The following is a 25,056-nucleotide window of genomic DNA, read 5'->3' on the forward strand; positions in this document are numbered from 1 at the left end:
AAATGGAGATTTAACCGCTTATGACGATGTATACTTAGAAAAATCTGTACAAAAACTTATACAGAGTGTCCTAGAAATTTTGCGGTAAACTTCGAAGGTTTGTAGTGCAAGTCTTGAGGAACAAACTGGGGATAGTAGTCCGTGTCTGAAAAAGTCATCCAAAGACGCTATGGAGCATCGAATTTACAGGAGTCGGCTCCTGCCTCTGGGTCACCCCATCGGCTGCAAATGTATCTTTGTACGCTGACGAAATGTATGCTGAGCGTCTCGCAATGTCTTTCGTTACTCAGCGTTCGCGACTGATTGTCACAATCGTCAACGGAGAAGATGGAGCTACCTGCTGCATAGACAAGCTTTGTCTTCCGTGAATGCGATGCTCTGTTGGCTCAGTGGATGTTTCAGAGTCGGGTTTCCATCCGAAGTTTATTTTTCTCCTGGAATTTTCTAAAATATCCCGTTTTTTCGGTATTCAAAAGAAAAGTAAACTGTGTCAGCGAAGTCACATTTGCTGCTGAAGTTTTGGGCTAACGGCAGGCGTCGACACCTATAGTTTCGACGCTCTGTAGCGTCGTTGGATGACGTTTCCAGACACTGGTTCATGTCCTCAATTCTTTCTTCAAGACACTCTACAGCCTCTCGAAATTTACTGTAACATTTCTGGGACACTCTGTAGAAATGCCCAATGGAGAGAAAGTCTCAGTGCTAAAGTTGTATGAAATTCCCATCGAATAATGTAATGTGTGACACATATACCAGGAATTTGGAGCTGAACTGATTATCGTACAGTGTCGTGAGTGAGAGGTTGTCGTCGACTACATCAGACACGAAGCAAGCGCCTTACACTACACAGGGTGAATCAGAACATCACCGACAAACTTTCAGAGGCTGTTCATGGATACCTTCTGAGTCTTTTGGTACATGGACTAACAGTCTCTGGCGGCTCGTTACAGAGTAATAATGTAATTACGATTTATGCGGTTTGTTACCGAAATGACTCTTGTTTCTGTGAAAATATTTTCACACATTGAAGAAGCCTGTAGTTCACAATGATAAAAATATACCACACGCAACACAGAACACGGAGTAACACAGTAACCCTCAGACGAAACACGTACGCTTGTACCAAAATGTGTCCAGTCTGTTCTGACAGTGTACAGCACAGCACCTGACAGACGCAGAACGGTTCCCTTACAGGTACTGTTCGAAATTTCGACCACCGTGATCACGGCAGAGTGAACAGCGGCGTGCCATCGACTGTCCTACACGCCCAAGAATTCCAGAAGTTTACTACTTCGGAGGCTACGATAATCCTAAGAACCAGGTTCGTGAGAGCACCGACTGGAGTCTCGCAAAGTAGGCCCTTCATATGCCACCAGAAGTAGTAGTCCATTGGTGCCATGTCTCTTGATAGAACTGGCCACGGAACAGGACCATTGCGACAAATCCATTGTCGTCCAAACTGTACTTCAATGTGGTACGGTTCCAAACATCGAATGCAAAGTATGCAGGCTCTGTTGTAATGAAATCACATAAGCTGAGCTATTCTCAGTGGCACATCTTCTAGGAACTGTGGGAGGACACGCTGAAGGAAGTAAACAAGGGCTAATCACACAGTTGTTGACAAGACCAGCCCATACACTCACAACAAACGTCTGTTGATTGGTTCGACACACCATTGGGTATGGATTTCTGTCATCTCATACATGGCTATTCCTACTGTTGAACATGCCCTCTCTTGCAATCATAGCCTTGCCTATAAACAATACGAGAGCAAGAAAACTTTTTTCTTGGATATTGCTGTAGGAACGGATTAATAATCATCACTCTAAATGGGAAGTCCACTGGCTGTAATGATTCTACATTCTGTGGATACGGGTGCAATTGATGTTCATGTAAGACTCTCAAAACAGCAAAGCAGTAGACTGACTTGAGTTCAGTTCGTGCAACGCACCGACTACTAGAGACAGGATTGTCATGAATCGCGTGTAATACATTTTGTGACCTCCCCTTCTCTCTTATCTCCGTTTCCTTCGCTGATCTGTCCTCTTCTTTCTTCCTTCTTCGTACCGCGGCTATATCTCACGGATTACATCGCAGAAATGTAGTGAGAAGGGGCGCATGTGTGTGGTGGTTCACGACATCGTAGTGCTGTGTGGGAGCATCACTCGTGCCTCTGGTTTGAGAAGACTGACGACTGAAGTACGAACATTTCTCAAAAGAAAAACAGGTATGTACTCTCTTTTCTTTTAAAACTATAAATAGTAGCGTAGCTAGTACTATCTATCGTTCTACTAAACTGAATGAGCGCGACACCACTGATAAAGTTTCAACCTCGAAAGAAGTTTATTAATACCAATTAGCTGAAATAAAAAAAACATCCAATCAAGAAGTCACTCAAGAGTAATTAGTGTCTAATGTGTGTGTATTGGTCATTAATACTTAAAAGATGGTTTCAATAAGTCTATCACTGTCCGTTTATGAGTTACTAAGCAACGTATCAACAAGCTGTCTATGCAATGATTAATATTTGTCGTATCCCGACAGTAAATCGCTACTGGCTTGCTTTAAGCATCAAGACGATTACTATGTCGCTCATATAAGTCTTTGATAGTTATTATGAAGCTAATGTTCGTAAATTGCGGTTAATGTTACTGAATCGCACACACAATGATAAGGCCCGATATCCAGCCGCGTATCTTAAACTCCGCCGATATTTGAGAATTCGCGCGCGATTTGTTTGCAACAAAGTCGGGCCGTGGTTCCCTAGAATAATTTTTAAATCAACTGCGGGTTGTAAATTAACAATTCTATGCCCATTCATGAAAGTTACAGCAGATCAGCTCTCGACGACTACTTGATCGCGTACTCGAGCAACACGGAAGTTTTTGTTTTTACAAAGAGAAAATATACCATGCATAATGGAACAAGGTTAGTTGCTATGTCAAAACATATTTATATCTATCTCATTAAAACTAATTACCTATTAAATTTTGCACATAATTAAATTCTTTGCTCTGTAAATAATCAATAAAATTTACAAATGAATGACATGTATAAAAAAAATCTCAAGTTGATATGATGTCATAGGTCACTACTGGTTTCGACTCCCCTACACTCACGTGACGCAAAGTGGATCCGACTAATAGAACATATACGTGTAATGTAAAAATTTCTGCCATACCCGTTGTTCTGGTATGTCTTACACAGTCAGTATTTTGCATTCCAATACGGAAGGATCCAGTTTATCATAAAACTCTATGCACAGACGCAAAAGTGGTTGCCTTCGGTGCGGAAACAGCTCAGCTCAGCATATCGTCGCTGTGCTGCTCCTCCGTTGCCGGCCGCGGTGGTCTCGCGGTTCTAGGCGCGCAGTCCGGAACCGTGCGACTGCTACGGTCGCAGGTGCGAATGCTGCCTCGGGGGTGGATGTGTGTGATGTCCTTAGGTTAGTTAGGTTTAAGTAGTTCTAAGTTCTAGGGGACTGATGACCGCAGCAGTTGAGTCCCATAGTGCTCAGAACCATTTGAACCATTTTTTTTTTGTTCCTCCGTTGCATTTAGCGATCCCATGCAAGAGGTTCATATCGCCCATCTCTTCATCAATAAACTTGTCCATAGTACTGCTGTGTATCCATGTTAATACACAACTAACACCACCGGAAAACAAAAACCTGGGCAGACCGAGCACTACTGAATCCAAACTTGAGCGCAATGAGATAAGGAGGGCATTTCTGTAGTCAACAGCAGGAACCGTGAGCGGACGGAAGCAAGAAAGCGCATAACGTAGACCTTTGCACTGTTGGCCACATTTTCAGTCCAATACAGGTAAAATGCTAATTGGGGCAAGAAATCAGACGAAATGAAATATCGCTATAACGGGCCATTGGAGACTGTGGATCCCTTGCACCAAAGAACTCAGAAGTTATCCCTGAACAACCCCCGAAAATTTGTCTGTGGAGCTCTGGTTCAGCCTTTATACGTCTGCAGCAGTCAATAGGATACGCTGTCCAACGTGACATCAGAATTTAATTTAAGAGCTACTAGACGTGCTTCTGAAGGACCAGTGTTAGTTTCTGTTGGGTATGAGGATAGTAGACTTTTGCCTAGCATATATTTCAAAAATTTCAGTGAGCCTATTCAATAATTTCAACATACTTATTAATAATGTGTCGTTTGGCCCACAACATAATACACGCCATAATATGACGTTCTGAAAAGGAAAGGTCTAGACTAGCCGCAATAAGTTTAATATCGTTTATTACGACAGCTGTATCGGTTTAAATGCCGTTCTCAAGTAACGTCTAGTTTCATTTGACGACCATATTGCAATATAAGCAGTATGGACGTCAAATGAAACAAGATGTCACTTGAAATTGGAAATAAAGCCGAAACAGCTGTAGTAATAAAGAATATTAACCTTAGTACGGCTAGCATGGAACTTTCCTTTAAAGCAAAGAAAAAACTTCGGAATAAGTTTGTATCAAAATGCCGACAAACCAAGGGAAACAAATACCCACGAAAGAAAAAAGTACATCTAGGGTTTATAATTTTTACGATAACACACTAAAAAGTTGTCACTGAACAATATATATAAAACTTTTAGTCACATCAATAAAAAATGATTAATTCAGGATGATTTCCTCAAGAGATTAAAATGTACTATTAGGGCTGTCCACAAGAGAGGTGATCCCTAACAGTTTCTTTCTTCAGATAATGTTCCAGAGTGTTTGGTAAGTCAATTCCTGTCCAAATTGTCGTAGCTATTGATACGTGTACTGGACACATAGGAATATCTTTAAGTATACATTATCGCATAACCAAGGGATTATTTCCGTGTTAACCATAATATTCTATTCTAGAAGTTATGTTTTTATGGAATACCTGTTTCGGCAAATGCCTATTTCGTTCTTATTTAACAAAAAATGCAGAAAACTGCACCATGGTGTGCAAGCAATTCATAGAAGGACGCTACATCACCTGTATTGAGAGAAATTGCGATGACGTCCCACAAGATTTCATCCTGGGCCTCTCACTGCTCTTTCTCCGTGTTAGGAGCGACCTAACATTTCATTTGAATGAAGATACAAGATTTCTCCCTTTTGCCCACGATTGCTGTAAAACTGAACATAGAAGCATTAAAAGAAAAACAGAAAATTATGTTTTCAGACAAAGCACATACTAGAACGTTTGGCTTTATCTAAAATGACCTACTCTGATGTTGGCGTCGATTGCATGTTCTCCTAGTTTTCGTCCCACATGTCGCCGATATTCAACCCAGTTCGTCTTGGTGGTGCTAAGGCGGCTTGTGTCTGGGTTGAGTTGAACTGCCGTTGAGAATAACTCGGGAAGGTGGTTAGTAAAATGCGCATGTATGACCTCTGCTGAAGTTAGTTTTGGGATTCCATTAAAGAGACAGATATCGAGGACATCTGGCACACTTCTGTTGCAAGGGTAGGTGGTGGGTTTGGACATGCAATCATTCTGTTGCCTTTAGTAGGATGCGGCCGCTGTGCGTGATTGTCCTGGAGTGCTGCAACGTATACGTTACAGTACCGCCAACAGTATTGGTCAGAAACAACCAACTGAAGCTCCCCAGGGCTTCATACCCGTTCGAATGTAGACTGCGCTCTGTACCGTAGATGAGTGGAAAATGAGGGGATATGACTGTGTGGAGTGTAACTGTTTGCTCAGTTTGAAATGTGTGTTAGCCGCGAAAGCGTCGTGTGAGGGTCTCCGTAGGACGTGTTTGTAGCCAATTTGAAGTTTTCTGGCCTAATGAAATGATAAGATTCGCGGGTCGAAGTAGCAGATTTTGTACAGAGTTCGATGGATTTCTTCTTGATGATGTGATAGATGGATGGTTTCCTAACGTGTGTGTTGAGAGTATAGTGGGCTGCGTCCGTTACAATACCGAAAACATTGTTCTGAGCAGACTGTTTACTGAGTGCGTCGACAGCCACTGAGTATACTCCGAACTATACAAGATGACCGGAAGTATGATGGCACGTCAAATAGTCAGTTTCGCGTTGTCAGAAAGTGCGTCACTCTAGAAGAGCGGATAAAATAGGTAAAACAGACAACCCTTATTGGCCATACTATTTATGGCGCGACCGGCAAGTCATTCTCTTGTCTATGGTGCGACAAATATATCTAAACCAAATTCTTTCCACAAATATTGTGAGTTGGCAGTTAGGGAGCAAGAGCCTGGAGCTGAACAGAGTTGCTTGGCTCTTGTTATGATTGATTTTCATCTTTCTGACAGTGCACCAATTGATGATTTTGCCCAGATGTCTCCGGACGTACCTAACAATGTAACTGAGGTTGTGGCAGTACTAGAATTGTGCAGTGTCATCAGCGTACAGGGCTGTTTTCTCTCCCACCTCCTAGGCTATGGCGATGATGTGGATAGAATACAACACAGGTCCCAGAACTGAACCCTGTGGTACCCCATCCAGCACGGGTTTTATACTGCTGCAATGCTGCCCGTATCTGACGAAGAACGCCCCCATCAGGAACGAATCAAGCATCTTTAGGATATGTCCTAGACAACCAATGGAATTCAATGTACATATCAAGCCATCATTCCAGACGTGATAAAAACCTTTTTTGTGTCAAGGAATACACCCCCTGTGCCCTCCTCCCTGACTCTTCGCTGTAAAAATACACTCGACCAAGCGCAGGGCCTGAAAGATAGTGGTGTGCTCGGCGCGGAGTCCATACTGTCTGTGGTAGAATTTCTTAAGTGACTACACTACAACACGATCCAGAATTTTAAGAATGAAATAAAGGAGTGAGATGGGTCTAAGATGGGCATATAGTTTACAGGAAATTGCAGATTTTGCTGAGGCTTGGAAAGGGTAATAATTATAGCTGTCTTCCACGCCAACTGAAAATAGGATAGAGAAGTGGAAGTGAGTAGGAGGGGAATGGCTTGGAGAAGGAGATGTTTGAGAAGAGGAGCCCGAATACGATCGGAACCAAGTGCTTTGTGGTTGGCCTGACGTTTGATAAGAGCACACACAGTCACCTCATCCAGTGCGTCAAATATCCTATCCGCCCGTTCTGCGCTCAGTTGAGTTACGCGCCCAAGAAACAATGTTCCCTGCCGCTCACTAGCATCATTATTGAGGACTTAAGATGGGACTAGTTACTCGAGCCATCTGGCCATAATTTCCGCTTTGACGTCGTCGGCGTTGGCTAGATCGTGTTCACTGTGGAGCGGAATTACTAAAGTGGTTGGCTTCTACCGTTGCTTAGTCAAAGCAAAAATTTTCCCGAGTCTGTCGTTAGTTTCTGCGAATCCAAGCATTTCATGCTGGCTGCGAACTCTGCGCTGGCTCAGAGCCTTCTTGACATGGACCTTAAGATGCCTCAGCGTTCTTCGATGAGCAGGGTCGCAAAATCGCTACCACTGCCGTTGCGTCGTGCGTTTGGTAACGACGAGGAAAAATTTGGAAATCTGTGGTAAAGTCTTATGGGACCAAACTGCTGAGGTCATCGGTCCCAAAGCTTGCGCACTACTTAATCTAATTTAAAGTAATTTACGCTAAGGACAACACAAAGACACTCATGCCCGAGGGACGACTCGAGCCTCCGACGCGGGGAGGCGCACGGACCGTGAGAAGACGGCCTGCGCGCGTCTACCCCGCGCGGCAGCGATGAGGTGATTGATTTCTAGAGAAAGGTCCCAAGTGCTAAGATCGGTAGCTAGCTAGCCTGCCACTACTCTCGCGATAACAGGCATGGAGGACTTGCATGAAATACATAACAGCCGAGGCCAATTCACTTCCAATACGAGCTTGTGGGAGATCCTCTACGTATTGCCCTACCAACTCATTATAATGTTTTATGACAGAAGTAGGTGTCTCCATCCTATCGACGTAGTCTTAGACACTGGCAAAGTCTAGGACAGTCAAATTATGGTCAGAGTTTAGCTCATTATTTACAGAAGCTGAAGTCCGCAAATTCAAGCTTTTCATTAAAAGAAAATGTTCATATGTGTGTGAAATCTTATGGGACTTAACTGCTAAGGTCATCAGTCCCAAAACCTACACACTACTTAACCTAAATTATCCTAAGGGAAAACACACACACCCATACCCGAGGGAGGACACGAATCTCCACCGGGACCAGCCGCACAGTCCATGACTGCAGCGCCGCACACCGCTCGGCTAATCCCGCGCGGCAAGCTTTTCATAACATAGATGTCCTGAATATCTGGTCTATACTGCGAACTGCGAGGAATATCGGTCGATTCGCCAGGCACCACGATACTTCATGTCACTGACTGAGACACCGATCTCATAGAGGCTGCAGAAAATGCGTCAGAAGCTATCAGTGCTGTCCTTCCGTTAATATAACCTGGTGCCCAAGATTAAGGCAACAAATAGAAATTTTGCGGGGTTGCGTTTAATTTGTCACATAACAGTATAAATAGGTGATAGTAAAGTAGACACAATGTAAAGAATACAGATCGTAAGTAACTGCAACATGCATAAGGGTATCCAAAAATGTACTTCGTTTTTCCCAGCTTAACGTATTTGCACATACATTCCGACAACTGTTTAATGTACTCAGTAGGGGTGTGACCACCTCTTGCAGCAATACAGGCCTGACAACGACGGGGCATGCTGTGAATGATGTCACAAGTCTCATGTTAAGGCAATAACGCCCATTCTTCCTGCAGAGCTGCTCAGAAGCCTTGGAGAATGGTTGGTGGATGCTGACGTGACGCAACCCGTCTCCTTACTGCATCCAAGACATGTGCTGTGGGATTCGAATCGAGGGAGCGAGCAGCCCACGCCATACATGCAATATCTTCTGTTTCCAAGAAAACATCAACTACCCGTGCTCTATGAGGGCGAGCATTATCGTCCATTAGTATGAAGTGTGGACCCACAGCAGCTCGGAGCAACCGCACATGAGGTCCCAAGATCTTGCACGATACCTGACAGCTGTTAAAACTTTCCGATTCACTCGTAAAATTTCATAAAGACGTGTCTGTGTGGTCAACATAAACCCTGTCCACAACATTAAGAATCCTCCTCGATACTGGTCTCTTTCTGCAATGTTTGGGTCCAGAAATCATGTTCCACGTTCCATCCAGATGTGAATCCAGCGAGAATCATTCTCCAGACCAAATCGGGACTCATCTGTGAAGATAACATTGGCCCACTGTTCGACCGTCCAAATGACAGGTTGACGACTGCACTCTAGACGATCCCTTCTGTGAAGTCGCGTCATAAGTACACATACAGCAGGTCTCCAACAGTAAAGGCCACTCTGCCGAAGCCTTATGTACACCGTTTGCCTCGATGCAACACGTCCAGTGGATGCTGCGAGATCGGATGCCAGTTTCAGTGTACCGTTGTGTCCTTACAGCCAAATAACAGTCATCTCTTTCTGATGTCACACGTGGTCAGTCCTGCCTTGGTCTTCGGGATACAGTGTTGGTCTCTATAATCTGTCGCCACATCCTAAAAACAACAGAACGGTTCACATTAAGCCATCTGGCCACATCAGTTTGCGACTGTACTGCTTCCATTCTTCTTATGACCCTCAATCGCAGAGAGGCTTCTCTGTGCCACACTGCACCGTCTGTGACTGTGTGTACACAGATTGTGGATCTGGGACTACCCAACAAACACTACACTGTTTGATAGGCGTCCTGACGCCATAATTGACCGGACTGCCATCTTCTGTGCAGAACATGATCGTATGGACATCTGTTGACAGTTTGTATGATTATACAGTGAATTAGACACAGGACGGGAAAATACGGTTTGTTGCTTTAATTTTGGACTCCAGTGTACCTTACCGATTACTTCTCGAAAAGGCTGCGAGGGTGTGAATACCAGTCGTTACAAGACAGACTATGTGTGGTATCGATAGCTACGTTGCCACAACGTAGGTGCGCTCTGCTAGGTTGGCACTACGACACCGACACCGACGACAGCGCCCTCTAGCCGGCGCTGTGCAGCTCTACGAGCGCCGCTCCGGATTCTGCCCGTTTGAGTTCGAGTGGATGACCAAGCTACATTGTTTCTGCTTCATAGTGGGCGATCGTTTGTAACTTGATGTACGGCTTCGCGCCTACGTGCTCATCTCAGCCGAATTTAAGTACATGGTAAAACCGTTTTTATTTGCAGTACCAGGTGTTCTACCTCACCTGCTCCTCCTAGCTTCCTACATTTGGCCTACCCTCAGTTTTCAGGAGAAGACCCACGCGCCGCCTTCCAGGCGGGATACAGAACTATGCACAAAAATGGCTGCGTTTCTCAGTGCTTGTACGTAGGCAACTTCAGAAAGTAAGTTACACATATCTTTCCACGCTAAGATCATTGCGCATCAAGAGTGCTGCATTTTCGCATTGTCAAAAGACAGAACCTCTTCCAGTTCCATGCAGACATTGTTATGCTGGGTACTGAGAATAGGTGCATCTTAGGGTGCGAATGAAATGACACGGCAACTGAAAACGTACTCCAAGGCTGAAGTACGCAGGACAGTATGATTCTTGTGGGCAAAGCGTAAGAAACAAGAGGCGTAGAAAATTAAGCAAAGACGGTCTTCTCCTGCATATGACAATTTAACACCCCACACATCGCGCACAACACAAGCTTTGCTTCAACGTGTTCGATGGGAGATTTTGAAGCATCTTCCAGATTTTGAACCATTCTATTTCTTCCTTTCGGCAAGCTGAAAGAAGAACACCTGAGGGAAAGAAATTTTCCAACGTTGAGGACGTTCACACAACGGTTCTCGAATAGCTACATGAACATGGAGCGGATTTCTGTCGTCTAGGAACAGAACGACCGGTAGAACGTTCCGACCATTGTTTGCAGAGACCTGGTGACTTTGTTAAAAAAATAGTATCATCTGTCAGTGTCACTTTGACGTGTATTGCAGCACTCAATAAAAATTACTTGGTCTGCCATAATAATGTGGAACTTACTATTTTAAGTCTCCTCGTAGATATAAATATTGAAGACTTAGCTCTTACAATGAGGTAGTTTTAACGAGACTTGAGACGCGTGAGACACTGTCGGACGCAGAAACGTGTAATGAAAGAAATAGCAGCTTACCGATAATCTGTGCCTTCGCCTAGCTGACGCACGGCTATCGGGAACTCGGAAGGCCCGTGGGCCTTCAGCAGCTCCTGCAGGCGCACCAATCCTTCATTGTTCTCGTAGATAATTGTGAATGACTTCCAGCCCCATGCTCTGACCAAGTCTACGTACGCCTGGAACAGAAATATTGGTATCTGGCACAGAAACTAACATATTTTGAGTTGCGGAACAAAAACACTTACTTCTACAAATCTAAGAAAAAGCACAAATGTAACACTAAATTAAAAATTCTAGTTTGATGAAAGTTAGTCAAGGCACACAGCAAATGGTGCGATGTGGATAAGGTACACCACAGTAAGAATTAATCCCACAACTCAAATTATATTGGAATTTGCAAAATGCAAAATTTAGTTCAGCGAAAGTAATCTAAGCTGTATGACTGCTTCGAGCAACAATCGAGTGCAGTACTGTTAACAACAGTATCTAAGGATGAGTTCCTTAGCAAGTGAATACAATTCTTCTCGAAAAAAAACACGTCTTAGGGCGGCAAGGGTCTACGAACAGAATCCGAAATACAGTTTATGGGATTCTCTCGGGAAATTGCACATGTCACTCCATGCACTGAATTGTTTACTAATGAAGATATTTGTACCTGAGATGACCCTTACAAAGGAGAGGGTTGTCGTTTCGTAGGATGAAATCATCACCGACTTTGTCGTCACAGAGACATACATAAGCATCAAGCATGTCATCTCTATATACCTGCTCAGTCCCGATTAAATTTGGAAAGACATGGAAGTTTTTCCTCCAAATTTAACATACACCACCTTACACTTAAAAATTGTCTAATTTAAGAAATGTTTCTTTATACAGGTAAACGTAAGAAACGTTACCCCTCCAGTGAGTATAGGAACATGTTTCATTTCATTATCGTCCAGGGAGTTACAACAACGAGCTGTAACTTTTTAAATAGACCATTAATCTCTTTTATCGTGTAGCTAATGTATTTAAACTAAGGGTTTACACATTATTTCAATCAAAATTATTTCATTTTTAGTTAGGGAACTAGGAACGTTCACAGTTTTAGGGATGGATGCTTCATGCTGCGTGTCTACACAATTGGCTGTGTTGGTAGCTAATCTGGTAGTGGAGTGTTATTTACACCACTGGTCATTAAAATTGCTACACAAGAAGAAATGCAGATGATAAACGGGTATTCATTGGACAAATATATTACACTAGCACTGACATGTGATTACATTTTCACGCAATTTGGGTTCATAGATCCTGAGAAATCAGTACCCAGAACAACCACCTCTGGCCGTAATAACGGCCTTGATACGCCTGGGTATTGAGTCAATCAAAGCTTGGATGGCGTGTACAGGTACAGCTGTCAATGCACCTTCAACACGATACCACAGTTCATCAAGAGTGATGACTGGCGTATTGTGACGAGCCAGTTGCTCGGCGACCATTGACCAGACGTTTTCAATTGGTGAGAGATCTGGAGAAATTCCTCGCCAGGGCAGCAGTCGAAAATTTTCTGTATACAGAAAGGCCTGTACAGGACCTGCAACATGCGGTCGTGCATTATCCTGCTGAAATGTAGGGTTTCGCAGGGATCGAATGAAGAGTAAAGCCACGGGTCTTAACACATCTGTATGTAACGTCCACTGTTCAAAGTGCCGTCATTGCTAACAAGAGGTGACCGAGACATGTAACCAATGGCACCCCGTACCATCACGCCGGGTGATACGGCAGTATGACGATAACGAAAACACGTTCACCGTGATGTCGCCAATCACGAATGAGACCATCATGATGCTGTAAACAGAACCTGGATTCATCCGAAAAAACGACGTTTCGCCATTCGTGCACCCATAAGGTGCCTGTCATCTCGAGTGCTAGTGATACGAGGCCGTTGGGATCCAGCACGGCGTTCCGTATTACCCTCCTGAACCCACCGATTCCATATTCTACTAACATTCATTGGATCTCGACCAACGCGAGCAGCAACGTCGCGATACGATAAACGGCAATCGCGATAGGTACAATCCGACCTTTTTTTAAGTCGGAAACGTGATGGTATGCGTTTCTCCTCCTTACACGAGGCATCACAACAACTTTTCACCAGGCAACGCCAGTCAACTGCTGTTTGTGTATGAGAAATCGGTTGGATACTTTCCTCATGTTAGCACGTTGTAGGTGTCGCCACCGGCGTCAGCCTTGTGTAAATGCTCTGAAAAGCTAATCATTTGCATATCACAGCATCTTCTTCCTGTCGGTTAAATTTCGCATCTGTAGCACGTCATCTTCGTGGTGTAGCAATTTTAATGGCCACTACTGTAAGTCAGTTTTTCAGAAGACTGACAATTTTCTTGGATGCACAATTCTAAACGAACTGTGCGCGAAAAGGAGCAACAAGCTGGGTGTGATTTTTATACCTCTTGCGAACAGAAACCAGACTGTCGCCATGTTTTTTAATTGTCTGTCTACTATGTTACTTGTCTGATTCCTGTGTATTTTATCAGCATTGTCAACCCTTTGCTTTATGTTTTAACTTTCCACAATTTTCCGCCGTTTTACAATTTAAGTCACTTTTTTATCGCCTGCTTTTATTGTTTTTTCTCTTCTTCTTACGTTTTAAAAAGTCTGTAGGCTGCAGAGCAGCGTACCAAGCTGCTGCCAGTAAAGGGAAAAAAAGGAGGAACAAGCTTCGGCGATGCGTTTTTTGAAGTCGCCTAGGGGTTGTAGATTCGGTAATATTCGTATGATTTTGGAAAAAAACGATATTTCTTTAAAAGAGCCAGTGACTGGTTTATTATAAACTTTTGTTTACTTCTTGACAGAACTATTTTCTTTGACACATTTGCGATCTGTTTTGGCCATAATTGTCATCATCAGATGCGATAAGAAAAAGATTTATATTTAAATCTTAAAGCAATTAGCAATATTTTTACTAGGTCTACACGCGAGCCAAGTAAAGTGCCAATTAAATACATGGGAATTATAGGTAAAAGTGGCATTTGGTGAATATATGTTCATGCACTGTGAAACTAAATGTAAAACCAGAAATCAAGGAATTATATAGATAGAAATAAGTGTACTTTTCTTTCCCTAGGCTTACGGTAGATGCGTATGTACTGTATAAGTCAATCTCTACTTTTGAAAAGCGTAAAGTATGACAAATGTAACGATAATATCACAATCAGTTACTAGAAAAATATAAAAATAGAGTGCAGGTTCTTAAATCAATAAACTAATATTTAAGAACGGAGTAAGGACTTTGCTATAAAAGTAACAAAAAAGCAGTTCTTATAGTAACAATTTCCGCCCGCTGACGGCGCTGCACTTCTGAGCGCTAGATGTCTACGCCACTGCCCAAAACTTAGAAATGAAATGAAATGTCCTGTGGTTAAAGACTCCAGTCGGGTAGACCAGTCGCTTGGCACAAGTCGGTTTGGTTGACGCCACATGGGCGACCTGGGGATCAATGAGGATAATATGATAATTAAGACAACAGAATTCCCCGTCCCTGAGCGGAGAAAATCCCAAACCCAGACGGGACTCGAACCCACTCACCATTTTTTCTTTTTTTTTTTTTGTTATTGGTAGTTGTATTTGCTCAGAGCGGACGTCTCATGGCACCCGTTCTAGTTCATCTATGATCCAATCACTCAATTTTTTTTTACTACGGGGGCAACCAGCCCTTTGACAGAAAACTCTGAATTACCATGACGGCTACGGAGGTGGACAAAGGTTAGACGAGACGTTACGGAGTGGACGGCAAGGGAGGCATCCTGCTGTAGCTCGCTGGCAATCTTCTTGCGGCTGCGAGCCGGCCGCGGTGGTCTCGCGGTTCTAGGCGCGCAGTCCGGAGCCGTGCGACTGCTACGGTCGCAGGTTCGAATCCTGCCTCGGGCATGGATGTGTGTGATGTCCTTAGGTTAGTTAGGTTTAAGTAGTTCTAAGTTCTAGGGGACTAATGACCACAGCAGTTGAGTCCCATAGTGCTGAGAGCCATTTGAACCATTTTGCGGCTGCGAGGTGCATTTACATTCTCAGAGCAGATGCTAGCATCAAGTGACGGCACGGCCCGAACTGCAGTGAGTCGCTTAGAAACCCCAACATCAATTGGAGCATGTATGTAGAACTCAGTGACGCCCTAAACTGAACTGATCGTCATAAATATTAAAATATGCATCTGTGGCAAACTTGTTCTACTCATTGAGGAGTTTTTCTGGTTCACTCCATTTCGTAATATGAATCTCACGTTCTTCCAAAATGTCCAGCCGTTTGCTTTCTTATAGTTGCTCGTCAGCATTATCAATATTATATCTCTTTTCATGCGTCTGGAAACCTAGCACGTCCGGACGAAACAGCTTTTTTCTCAACCACTGAATGATATTTTACACATTCCAGATTTCCCATATTAATTATTCATATTTCGCAAGTGATTATGCACTATTGTTTATAATTTATCTGATTTCGTGAACGTAATTTTAACACCATTTCTGCAGAATATGTGCTCTGTTCTATTTAGTGTTTTGCCTGTATATTTCAGAGCGTCATACTTTATCGTTTGTACATATAGTTTAGTCCTCTTCTTTACATTCTTTTTAATTTTGTTATATATGATATTTACTATTTCGGGGTCATATTCGTTTGCAAAGGCGAGCTGTCTTGAATTGCCGAGTTCTTTCTTCAATTCTGCTGTACATAATGGAAGTCGTATTATTCTATATATCATTGAGTAAGAGTATACTTGTTTCTGACGTATTGGTTGATTGGAATGAGCTTTGACAATCAAGACCGTATTTGTCGCCTTCCTAAATATTTGAAATGCATGGCTGCCATTTTGTCACAAGCTCTCATATCTAGAACATTTATCTTTCGGTGTACTTCATGTTCTGTAGTGAATTTCTTCTTACAATGCGTACTTCTCAATCTTTTATCCATGTTTTCAGTTTTCATTTTGTTGCCTCTGTAAATAATGACTCAGTAATCAACCTATCTTTTATAGTATACCGTGTTGCTAACAATGTCCGGATTCACCTCCAAAAAAGTCTTCTCTATGTGGTTAACAAAAATATCTGCTATTCTTGCCAATGAGCAGTTTCCTATAGTAAGTTCATCGCCTTGTTCGTAACATTTATTGTTCACAGAAAATAGTTACATAACGGAACAGTCTGTAGCATATCTATCAGTTCTACAACTTTAACTTGGCATAGGCGTTTGTTGCATGGAAGGTTTATTTTTATAATATAACTAAGGGTTCTTCAGTTCTAATATTGGTTCGTGAGTTCCCGATATCTCTTCAGGCGAAAGTAACACCACCTGGAATCTCGCTACCTTTTATTTCTTGGTCGAAGGTCGCACTGTTATTAATATCCTAGGTTTTTTCATAAAAATTGCTTTCAATATTTCGGTGAGCTCCCTATTAATTTTATATGTAGGGCAGTCTGTTTTATTAACTATCGGCGTGGTTGATTTCTTTTCTTTATGCAGTTTAATTTGTGCCCTCAGAAGAGGTGTAGGTGTGTTTATAGACTTTAGGTACTTTCTATCTTTATGTGAAAAGAGAAAATTCAAATTATCTGTCTTCTTGTTCAGTTCTTCCTGGAATCTCTTTGTCGGTCCTTTTTGACCCCTGCAACATTATTCTTCATAAAGAATTCTTCTGTCTTTTGAATTCAATCGTTGTAATTGTGTTCACGATATTAGATAATATACCTCTAATACACCTCCTAAGGGTCGTCAGTCTTATTTTCTCTGCCGTTTCGGTAGATATTTACAATCTCGTTTTTGCATTGTGTAGCTGCAGTCAGCGCAGACAATTACTGCTCGTCACGTCTATCATGCGGCCCCCAGTGTCACCAGAAAGTGTCGGTTTGCTTCCCATTACAAACAAAATTATTTTTAAATCCCAATTTTACGTGTCCATTCCATAGTGTGTCTAGTCAGATGTTTGTTTTGTCGATGTGTGTGTGTGTGTGTGTGTGTGTGTGTGTGTGTGTGTGTATGTGTGTGTGTTAACAAGAGCAGTAAATAAAACACGAAAACACGACACCGCGCGGGTTAGTCTTGTCATGGTCCGCGCTGCTCGCCCCCCCCCCCCCCCCCCCTCCACCCGTCCCGTTGGAGGTTTGAGTCCTCCCTCGGGCATGGGTGTGCGTGTCTCTCTTAGCGTAACTTAGTTTAAGTTACATCAAGTAGCGTGTAAGCTTAGGGACCGATGACCTCAGTAGTTTGGTCCCATTAGATCTTACCACAAATTTTCCAAAGTAAAACACGAAGAATGAACAATAAAAGCAGCAGCGATTCAGTAGCTCTGCTTGCTTGGCGGTAGCAGTTAGCGAGGGCTGGAGTAATGTTATTCATTGTATTCTATTGGCCCTATTCATACACACCGATAAAACAAATGTCCCATTAGACAAATCTGGAATCGCTCTATCGAATGAGCACGAAAATTCTGCTTTAAAAACCATTTTGTTTGCAACGAGAAATAAACCGACTCTTTTCGTCGGCAGTGGGTGTCGCACGAAAGGCGTGATGAGCACAATTCGTCTGGGGTGACTCCAGCTACTCAGTGCAGAATATTACATTTCAAATATCTGTCGAAGCAACAGAGAAAATGCGTCTGACGACTTTTGGCAGAGTCACCCTGTATAAACACGAGTGCATCATAACGTCAGAATAATAAATATGGGAAATCGGGGTCTATAAAATGTCATGTAGTGGCTGCGAAGAAAGCTATATCTTTTTAAGCTTACCATGCGCGGATGCATAAGAATCGGTAACTGTTTATTCAACTTAAAAAGTTGCATTGGCGTGATATGCTGGTCCTTTAGCGTGAGATTTAAAGAGCACGTCTATGCCGGAAGTAGCAAAGCACTAGGCTTGCGTATGCATGAGACGGGACATAATATTGGTAGGACTGACGAGCAACTACAAATTTGATATTAAGTTGAAAAAAGTGAACGATTAGACATTTTAGGAGAAATGGAGATTTATGTTATTAACAGGAAGGAACCAGACAAAATCATCAATGAACAGAATAAGTTTGTAACAGATGCATGTTTTTATATTTATGATCCTCAGTTCAGTTTAGGGAGTCGTTGGGTTTTATATACATACATGCTCCAACTGGTGACGGGGCCTCTCTGCGACCGAATGCTGTACTGTGCTGTCCGGGCCGCGCCGTCAACAGGCTATTTTCCTGTGTTAAAAATATGTTTTGGACTGTTGTTATTCTCACAACATATCTGTTATTTTAATGTAATTAAAGCTTAAAAAATCATTAAATATCAAGGTCTGGTCACGTGATATAAAACGGTCCGTTATTGGTTGAATCTCTGGCGACGTCACAGGCCAGGAAGAAGACTGAGGTATACTGGTGTTACAGGAGCGTTAGCCAAAGTTACGAGGTTTTTATGTACTTTTACTGCGAAAAGTTTACCTATATAGAGATGAAGAACGCAATTACTACTTTTAAGTAACAATAGAAAGGAATTTGGCGAACGTCGATAGTTGAAGCCTTGCAAAGTTGATGCGTTTATTCTCCACCCATCTAGAGCGGCGATATGTGCAACGACGGACGTTCTTTTTCCTGCACCCTGCAACATCATTAAACTCGTTCAAAACTAAGAAACTGTAAAACTTTTGCAAATGGGGTAATATATTGTAACTAGATAGTCGACTATTAGTGATGAGCTAAGACCAAAAGCACAACAAAATTATTCTTGGCAAAACTTAGTGCTGACTTCCTGTGTAGACGACGCTCAGAAGAGACAATACATCTACTAGGCGTTCCGTGGCGCAACGGATAGCGCATTTGGCTTCAGTGAAAGAGGTCATGTGCTAGAATCCTGGAAGAGTCACATATTTCAAAAAGTTTTACATCAAATACGAAACTGGCATTAGCGAGAACTCATTGTAGCAGTTGTTTCGATTGCGGGATGTATTACATATAGATTCACATTAATATTAGTCTGAGAAACGGACAACAGAGGACAAATGGATTTACTTTGCGAACAAACAATTCACTTTTTTGGAAAGCATTGCTAGTGGCGAAGATATTACCATACGTCCACAGTATAATGTGGTGTAGGACGATGAAGTTGGACGGAGAGATATACGTACAATAAGCAGGTTACGCAAACGTAAGGGCTGTGATGTTTGTGAGTGTAAACTAACGTTAGCGTCTGAAGCAGACTTATTTCATCTTTATGTAAGACGGTGAAATGAGAAAGTTTAAACAATAAGGATCCTACTTAGACAGTACGAAGATAAAACCATTGTTTCTAAAAAAGTAAAAAGTGTGTGGTCACATTAACTAGAAAATATATTTTTTGAAAGTGATGTGTGATGAAGTTTTGTAATTGTGATTCGATTTTCATGTGGGACGACAGTCAAGTCGTTTTATAAAAATGTTCTTTTGGGTGAGGTTCTAAACAGCGATCTATGGATATTGTCTTATAACATTCGGCGGTTTAACGCTCTAACAACTGAGCTATCGAATAACTGAGGTGTAGTTAGGTAAAACGACAATATGAAATAGGTGTTTAATTTCGTTAAATGACGCTATACTTCGTTTTAACAGTGGAAAAGTATATTTTGGAGATAAGTTAATGTTAACTTCACAGGGCAACACATTTTTAAGTATGTGAGTGAACTTCGTCGACGTGGTTCCAATTTTCCGGTACAGTGCATCCACATTTTACGCACCTTCTCATTTCTGGGACACTCAGAAACGGCTTTTAAGGAGTTTTTGTAGGTGTATTTGTACTGTGTGGTATTACATACCATTTTAATACATTTTCCGGGACGTAAATTCCAAAACGAGACATTACTGTGAATTACCGTTATGACAGTAAGAGCAGCGAGCTAACCAGTGATGTGACGGGCACCACATGATTCGAATGGGGCGTTTCAGCGGGCGTTCAAATTATTTGAAATTCATTTCCGCTTTTATTAAAGAATACTAAAATTCAAGAGGAAAAAAGCATGATAGGAGCATAAAAGACATAATTAATCATTTAAGTCTGTTTCTAGATAATAATCAAATAACCTATTGCTAGCATCTGCCCAACAAATGAAAACGCACCTAGCAGCCAGAAGAAGAGTACCAGCGAGTTACAGCAAAATGCCGCCCTTGTCGTCCAGACCGTATCGTCTGTCTAAGTTTATGGGCAGTAGCTTAAACATCTAGCAGCCAGAACTGAATCGGTATCAGCTGCCGGAAATTTTTACTATAAGGACTGCTCTTTTGTTTCTTTTATTGTGATGACTTTATTCAGTTCCAAACATATGGTTTTATTGATATTGCGAACTGTACTCTATTTTTGTATTTTACGAACAACTGAATTATTATTGTAGTATTTATCATTATTATGGTTTCCGGTTGTAAGGATTGTCTTACACAGAGCGAATGCATCTGAAGTAAAGAGAAAGGAAAGAAGAGTACACTTAGTTGTACCTACAGTTCACAATTCCTTGAGTTTTGGTTTTACGTTCAGTTTGAAAACACATGAACATGTGTTCACCGAATTTTGCTTTAGATATGATCCACATGTATTTGGATTGCACTTTATTTAGTTAGGTTGGTTGGTTAGTTAGTTAGTCATGAGTTCCATTGATCAAGCAAGATTAGTTCACAAGAAGAACTAGTAACATTATTGATAATTGCTTTAAAGTTATAATATAATGAAGAGGCAAAGAAACTGGTAAATCTGCCTAATATCATGTAGGGGACACACGAGCGTGCAGCAGTGCCGCAATACGACGTGGCATGACTCGACTAATGTCTGAAGTAATGCTGACAGAGCTCCTGCAGAGCTGTCCATAAATCCATAACGAGGGGGTAGAGATCTCTTCTTAACAGCACGTTCCAAGGCATCCCAGATATGCTCAATAGTTTTCACGTCTGGAGAATTTCGTGGCCATTGGAAGTGTTTAAACTCATTAAACTCAGAAAAGTGTTCCTGGAGCCACTCTGTAGCAATTCTTGACATGTGGGGTTTCGCATTGTCCTACTGGAATTGGCGAAGTCCGTCGGAATGCACAATGGACATAAATGAATGCAGGTGATCTGACAGGATGCTTAAGTACGTTTTACCTGCGAGAGTCGTACCTAGACGTGTCTTTGTCGCTTCAGTGTATAAACTTTTTTAATTTTTGTAGCATCTGCAGATGACCATTGTGGCCTAAACCGGCAAGAAACAAATAAAACTTTATACACATGATTCTTTATATATCCACAAAAAAATCATATGTTAAGTTACAGAGAAAAAGCCTTATGTGAAACATCCGGCAAGTATTCGTTTCGCAGGTGCTGGATGAATGGAAATCAGTTTAAAATTTTCGTCGCATCAAAACACACTTGCTGCCACTTTGCAAGTTAACTCGAGACTCATTGTAGATATGACTGTCACCCACTAGTTTGGATCCTAGTTGCTACGGTGGCATGTCCACTGCAAATGCTTCCTCCTATCATGAGTGGTAATTCGTCTTTTTTGATCTTCAAGATGCTTTCAGCCTACATGTCTGTATAGTACCACACTTACTATGACTAAAGTAAGGACAGATCGTAGTTGGAATGGAGTCATGGTGATATTCCTTCATCTGTGCAATAGCAAACATTGGCCACTGGAGTGCGGCGAGGCACTTTCCACACTGAATACCGAACCTTAGGTAAGAAGTTGTCGCTTTAGTCTGTGAACAACAGGAATACGGTCGCTTAAGCGCCTGGCCAAGCCATTTCCGTTTGGGATTGACCTGCTTCCAACCCGCCAAAGGCGATTCATCGCTGTTGATACGTCGATAACACACTGCCAAATTCGCCATCCCTTGCCATGTCTTGCTTCACTCTGCCAGAACTAACTGCCATGTTGCAGACAAATACACGAGCACCTGCTATGATACGAGTGAAATTAACCACCGTTGGTAAGAAATTTTGTGGTAAGTTCCTATGTGACCAAACTGCTGAGGTCATCAGTCCCTAAGCTTACACACTATTTAATCTAACTTAAATGAACTTACGCTAAGGACAACACATACACCCATGCCCGAGGGAGGACTCGAATCTCCGTCGGAGGGAGCTGCGCGAACCGTGTCAAGGAGCCTGAGACCGCGCAGCTACCCCGCGCGGGTGGTAGGTATTTGCTTATGTATTGTAGCACTATGCTGGTAGTTCTCTCAACCTCCGTGTTCATTGTTTAAGGGGTTTCACAGCTATTGATGTTTATGCTATCCGTTCTAGTTTATTTAAATCACTGTAATTTATTGTGTCATCTAACTTGATGATCCTCAACTCCTTTAAGCGATTAGGTCCCGGCGACAGTGAGGTCATTAGAGACGACAACTGGCTGAGGCGTTAAAATGCGGGAGGAAAATGGTTCTGACTTGTAAAGTGAACCTCCCTTCTCTGAGCTTCAACTGCGGAGGCCACTGAAGATTAGAAGAAAGTATATAATTACACCTTTCTGTCTTACCTCAAGCTATAAGTCGGATAGGCCTTTTCCTATCTGATTTTGGTAATTAATGATATGAATAAACACAGTATGTAAAGATTATATAATAACATAATGAAATTATAGTACAACATCTCACTGACTACAAATTATGGCTATTAAAGATTATACCGTGAAACTGTACATCCTGAGAATAATATAACTGCACAAGTCACTCTTCCTGTGAGAAATACCACGCGTTTCCTTCCAGTTAGCAAGTGCTGAGCTATCTAATTGCTAGTCACTGCACGCACTGCAAGCACTGCACGTGTTACTTACCCACAGAAACTTCCGGTAGAAATTGTGACGTTCAAAATCATACCATTCTTTTTCGTTCAAGTTTCTGGTTCAGTTTCTAATGTAGTACGTAACATGCGCTGACTCAGACATCTCACGCCTAGGGTTGTTGCTAGTGCAAATGCTCACACTCTAGGACGGGTTATGATGTAAGTTGATATGTGTAAAATTATGTGGGAGGAAGACGATCCTACCTCGTGGCACCATAGCCTGCCGAACACCATGGTGCGAACAGACGTGTAATGCCTTCCACTCCTTGTACTTTATTGCTGATAACTTCAGAACTCCAAAGACTGGATGATATCATACTATTGGCCATTAAAATTGTTACACAAAGAAGAAATGCAGATAATAAACGGGTATTCATTGGACAAATATATTATACAAGAACTGACATATGATTACATTTTCACGCGATTTGGGGTAGCAGTCGAACATTTTGTGTATCTAGAAAGGCCCGTACAGGACCTTCAACATGCAGTCGTGCATTATCCTGCTGAAATGTAGGGTTTCGCAAGGATCGAATGAAGGGTAGAGCCAGGGGTCGTAACACATCTGAAATGTAACGTCCACTGTTCAAAGTGCCGTCAATGCGAACAAGAGGTGACCGAGACGTGTAACCAATTACACCCCTACCATCACGCCGGGTGATACGCCAGTATTGCGATGACGAATACACGCTTCCAATGTGCATTCACCGCGATGTCGCCAAACACGGATGCGACCATCATGATGCTATAAACAGAACCTGGATTCATCCGAAAAAATGACGTCTTGCCATTGCTGCACCGAGGTTCGTCGCTGAGTACACCATCGCAGGCGCTCCTGTCTGTGTTGCAGCGTCAAGGGTAATCGCAACCATGGTCTCCACGCTGATAGTCCATGCTGCGGCAAACGTCGACACGCTGTCGAACTGTTTGTGCAGAGGGTTGTTGTCTTGCAAACGTCCCCATCTGTTGACTCAGGGATCGAGACGTTGCTGCACGATCTGTTACAGCCATGCGGATAAGATGCCTGTCATCTCGACTGCTAGTGATACAAGGCCATTGGGATCCAGCACGGCGTTCCGTATTACCCTCCTGAACCCACCGATTCCATATTCTGCTAAGAGTCATTGGATCTCGACCAACGCGAGCAGCAGTGTCGTGATACGATAAACCGCAATCGTGATAGGCTACAATCCGACCTTTATCAAAGTCGGAAACGTGATGGTACGTATTTCTCCTCCTTACACGGGGCATCACAACAACGTTTCACCAGGCAACACCGGTCAACTGATGTTTGTGTATGAGAAATCGGTTGGAAACTTTACTCATGTCAGCACGTTGTAGGTGTCGCCACCGGCGTCAACCTTGTGTAAATGTTCTGAAAAGCTAATCATTTGCATATCACAGAATCTTTTTCCTGTCGGTTAAATTACACATCTGTACCACGTCAGCCGGCCAGGGTGGCCGAGCGGTCCTGGGAGCTACAGTCTGGACCCGCGCGACCGCTACGGCCGAAGGTTCGAATCCTGCCACGGGCATGGATGTATGTGATGTCCTTAGGTTAGTTAGGTTTAAGTACTTCTAAGTTCTAGGGGACTGATGACCTCAGAAGTTAGGTCTCATAGTGCTCAGAACCATTTGAATCATTTTTTTGTAGCACGTCATCTTCGTGGTGTAGCAATTTTAATGGCCAGTAGTGTATATATTTCAGGTAATAAAACTTAACTAACTTCACTTGAATTGTACTGGATTGCGGAGGATTTAGTCCGTCTTTCTTTTTAACACATGGTCGTGCTTATTATAACATAATATCAGATACATAAAATCATAAATAATACGGAGGTAACTTATGATAACTGAAAGTGCCTACGTAGCAAATGAGAACTATGAACTGAGTAACTGATAACAATGTAATTCGATAAATAAATATGAATGAAAAGATTATGAAACCAACTTCTGAGAATCATCAGCATGCTATTATTTCGTAGTCTAAGGAAACAGATGTAACCTTCCATGGAGAAAATAGCTAATATTGAAAAATGATTCAAATGGCTCTGAGCACTATGAGACTGAGGTCTCACATAGACTTAACTTATGAGGTCATCAGTCCCCTAGAACGTAGAACTACTTAAACCTAACTAACTTAAGGACATCACACACATCCATGCCCGAGGCAGGATTCGAACATGTGACCGTA

At 42.4% G+C, this 25,056-nt stretch overlaps 1 protein-coding gene across 5 annotated transcripts in view; it reads right to left on the reverse strand.

The window, feature by feature from the left end:
* LOC126297822 (glutamate receptor ionotropic, kainate 2) overlaps positions 1–25,056 on the reverse strand; it is a 402,447-nt gene that overhangs the window by 127,590 nt on the left and 249,801 nt on the right. For all 5 annotated transcript variants that reach the window (XM_049989054.1, XM_049989056.1, XM_049989055.1 and 2 more), the window contains one exon: positions 11,081–11,238. In XM_049989054.1, the coding sequence (XP_049845011.1) occupies positions 11,081–11,238 (158 nt within the window). The remainder of the gene's footprint in view (positions 1–11,080; positions 11,239–25,056) is intronic.

Source organism: Schistocerca gregaria, chromosome X, assembly GCF_023897955.1.
Source record: "Schistocerca gregaria isolate iqSchGreg1 chromosome X, iqSchGreg1.2, whole genome shotgun sequence".
Lineage (NCBI taxonomy): Eukaryota > Metazoa > Arthropoda > Insecta > Orthoptera > Acrididae > Schistocerca > Schistocerca gregaria.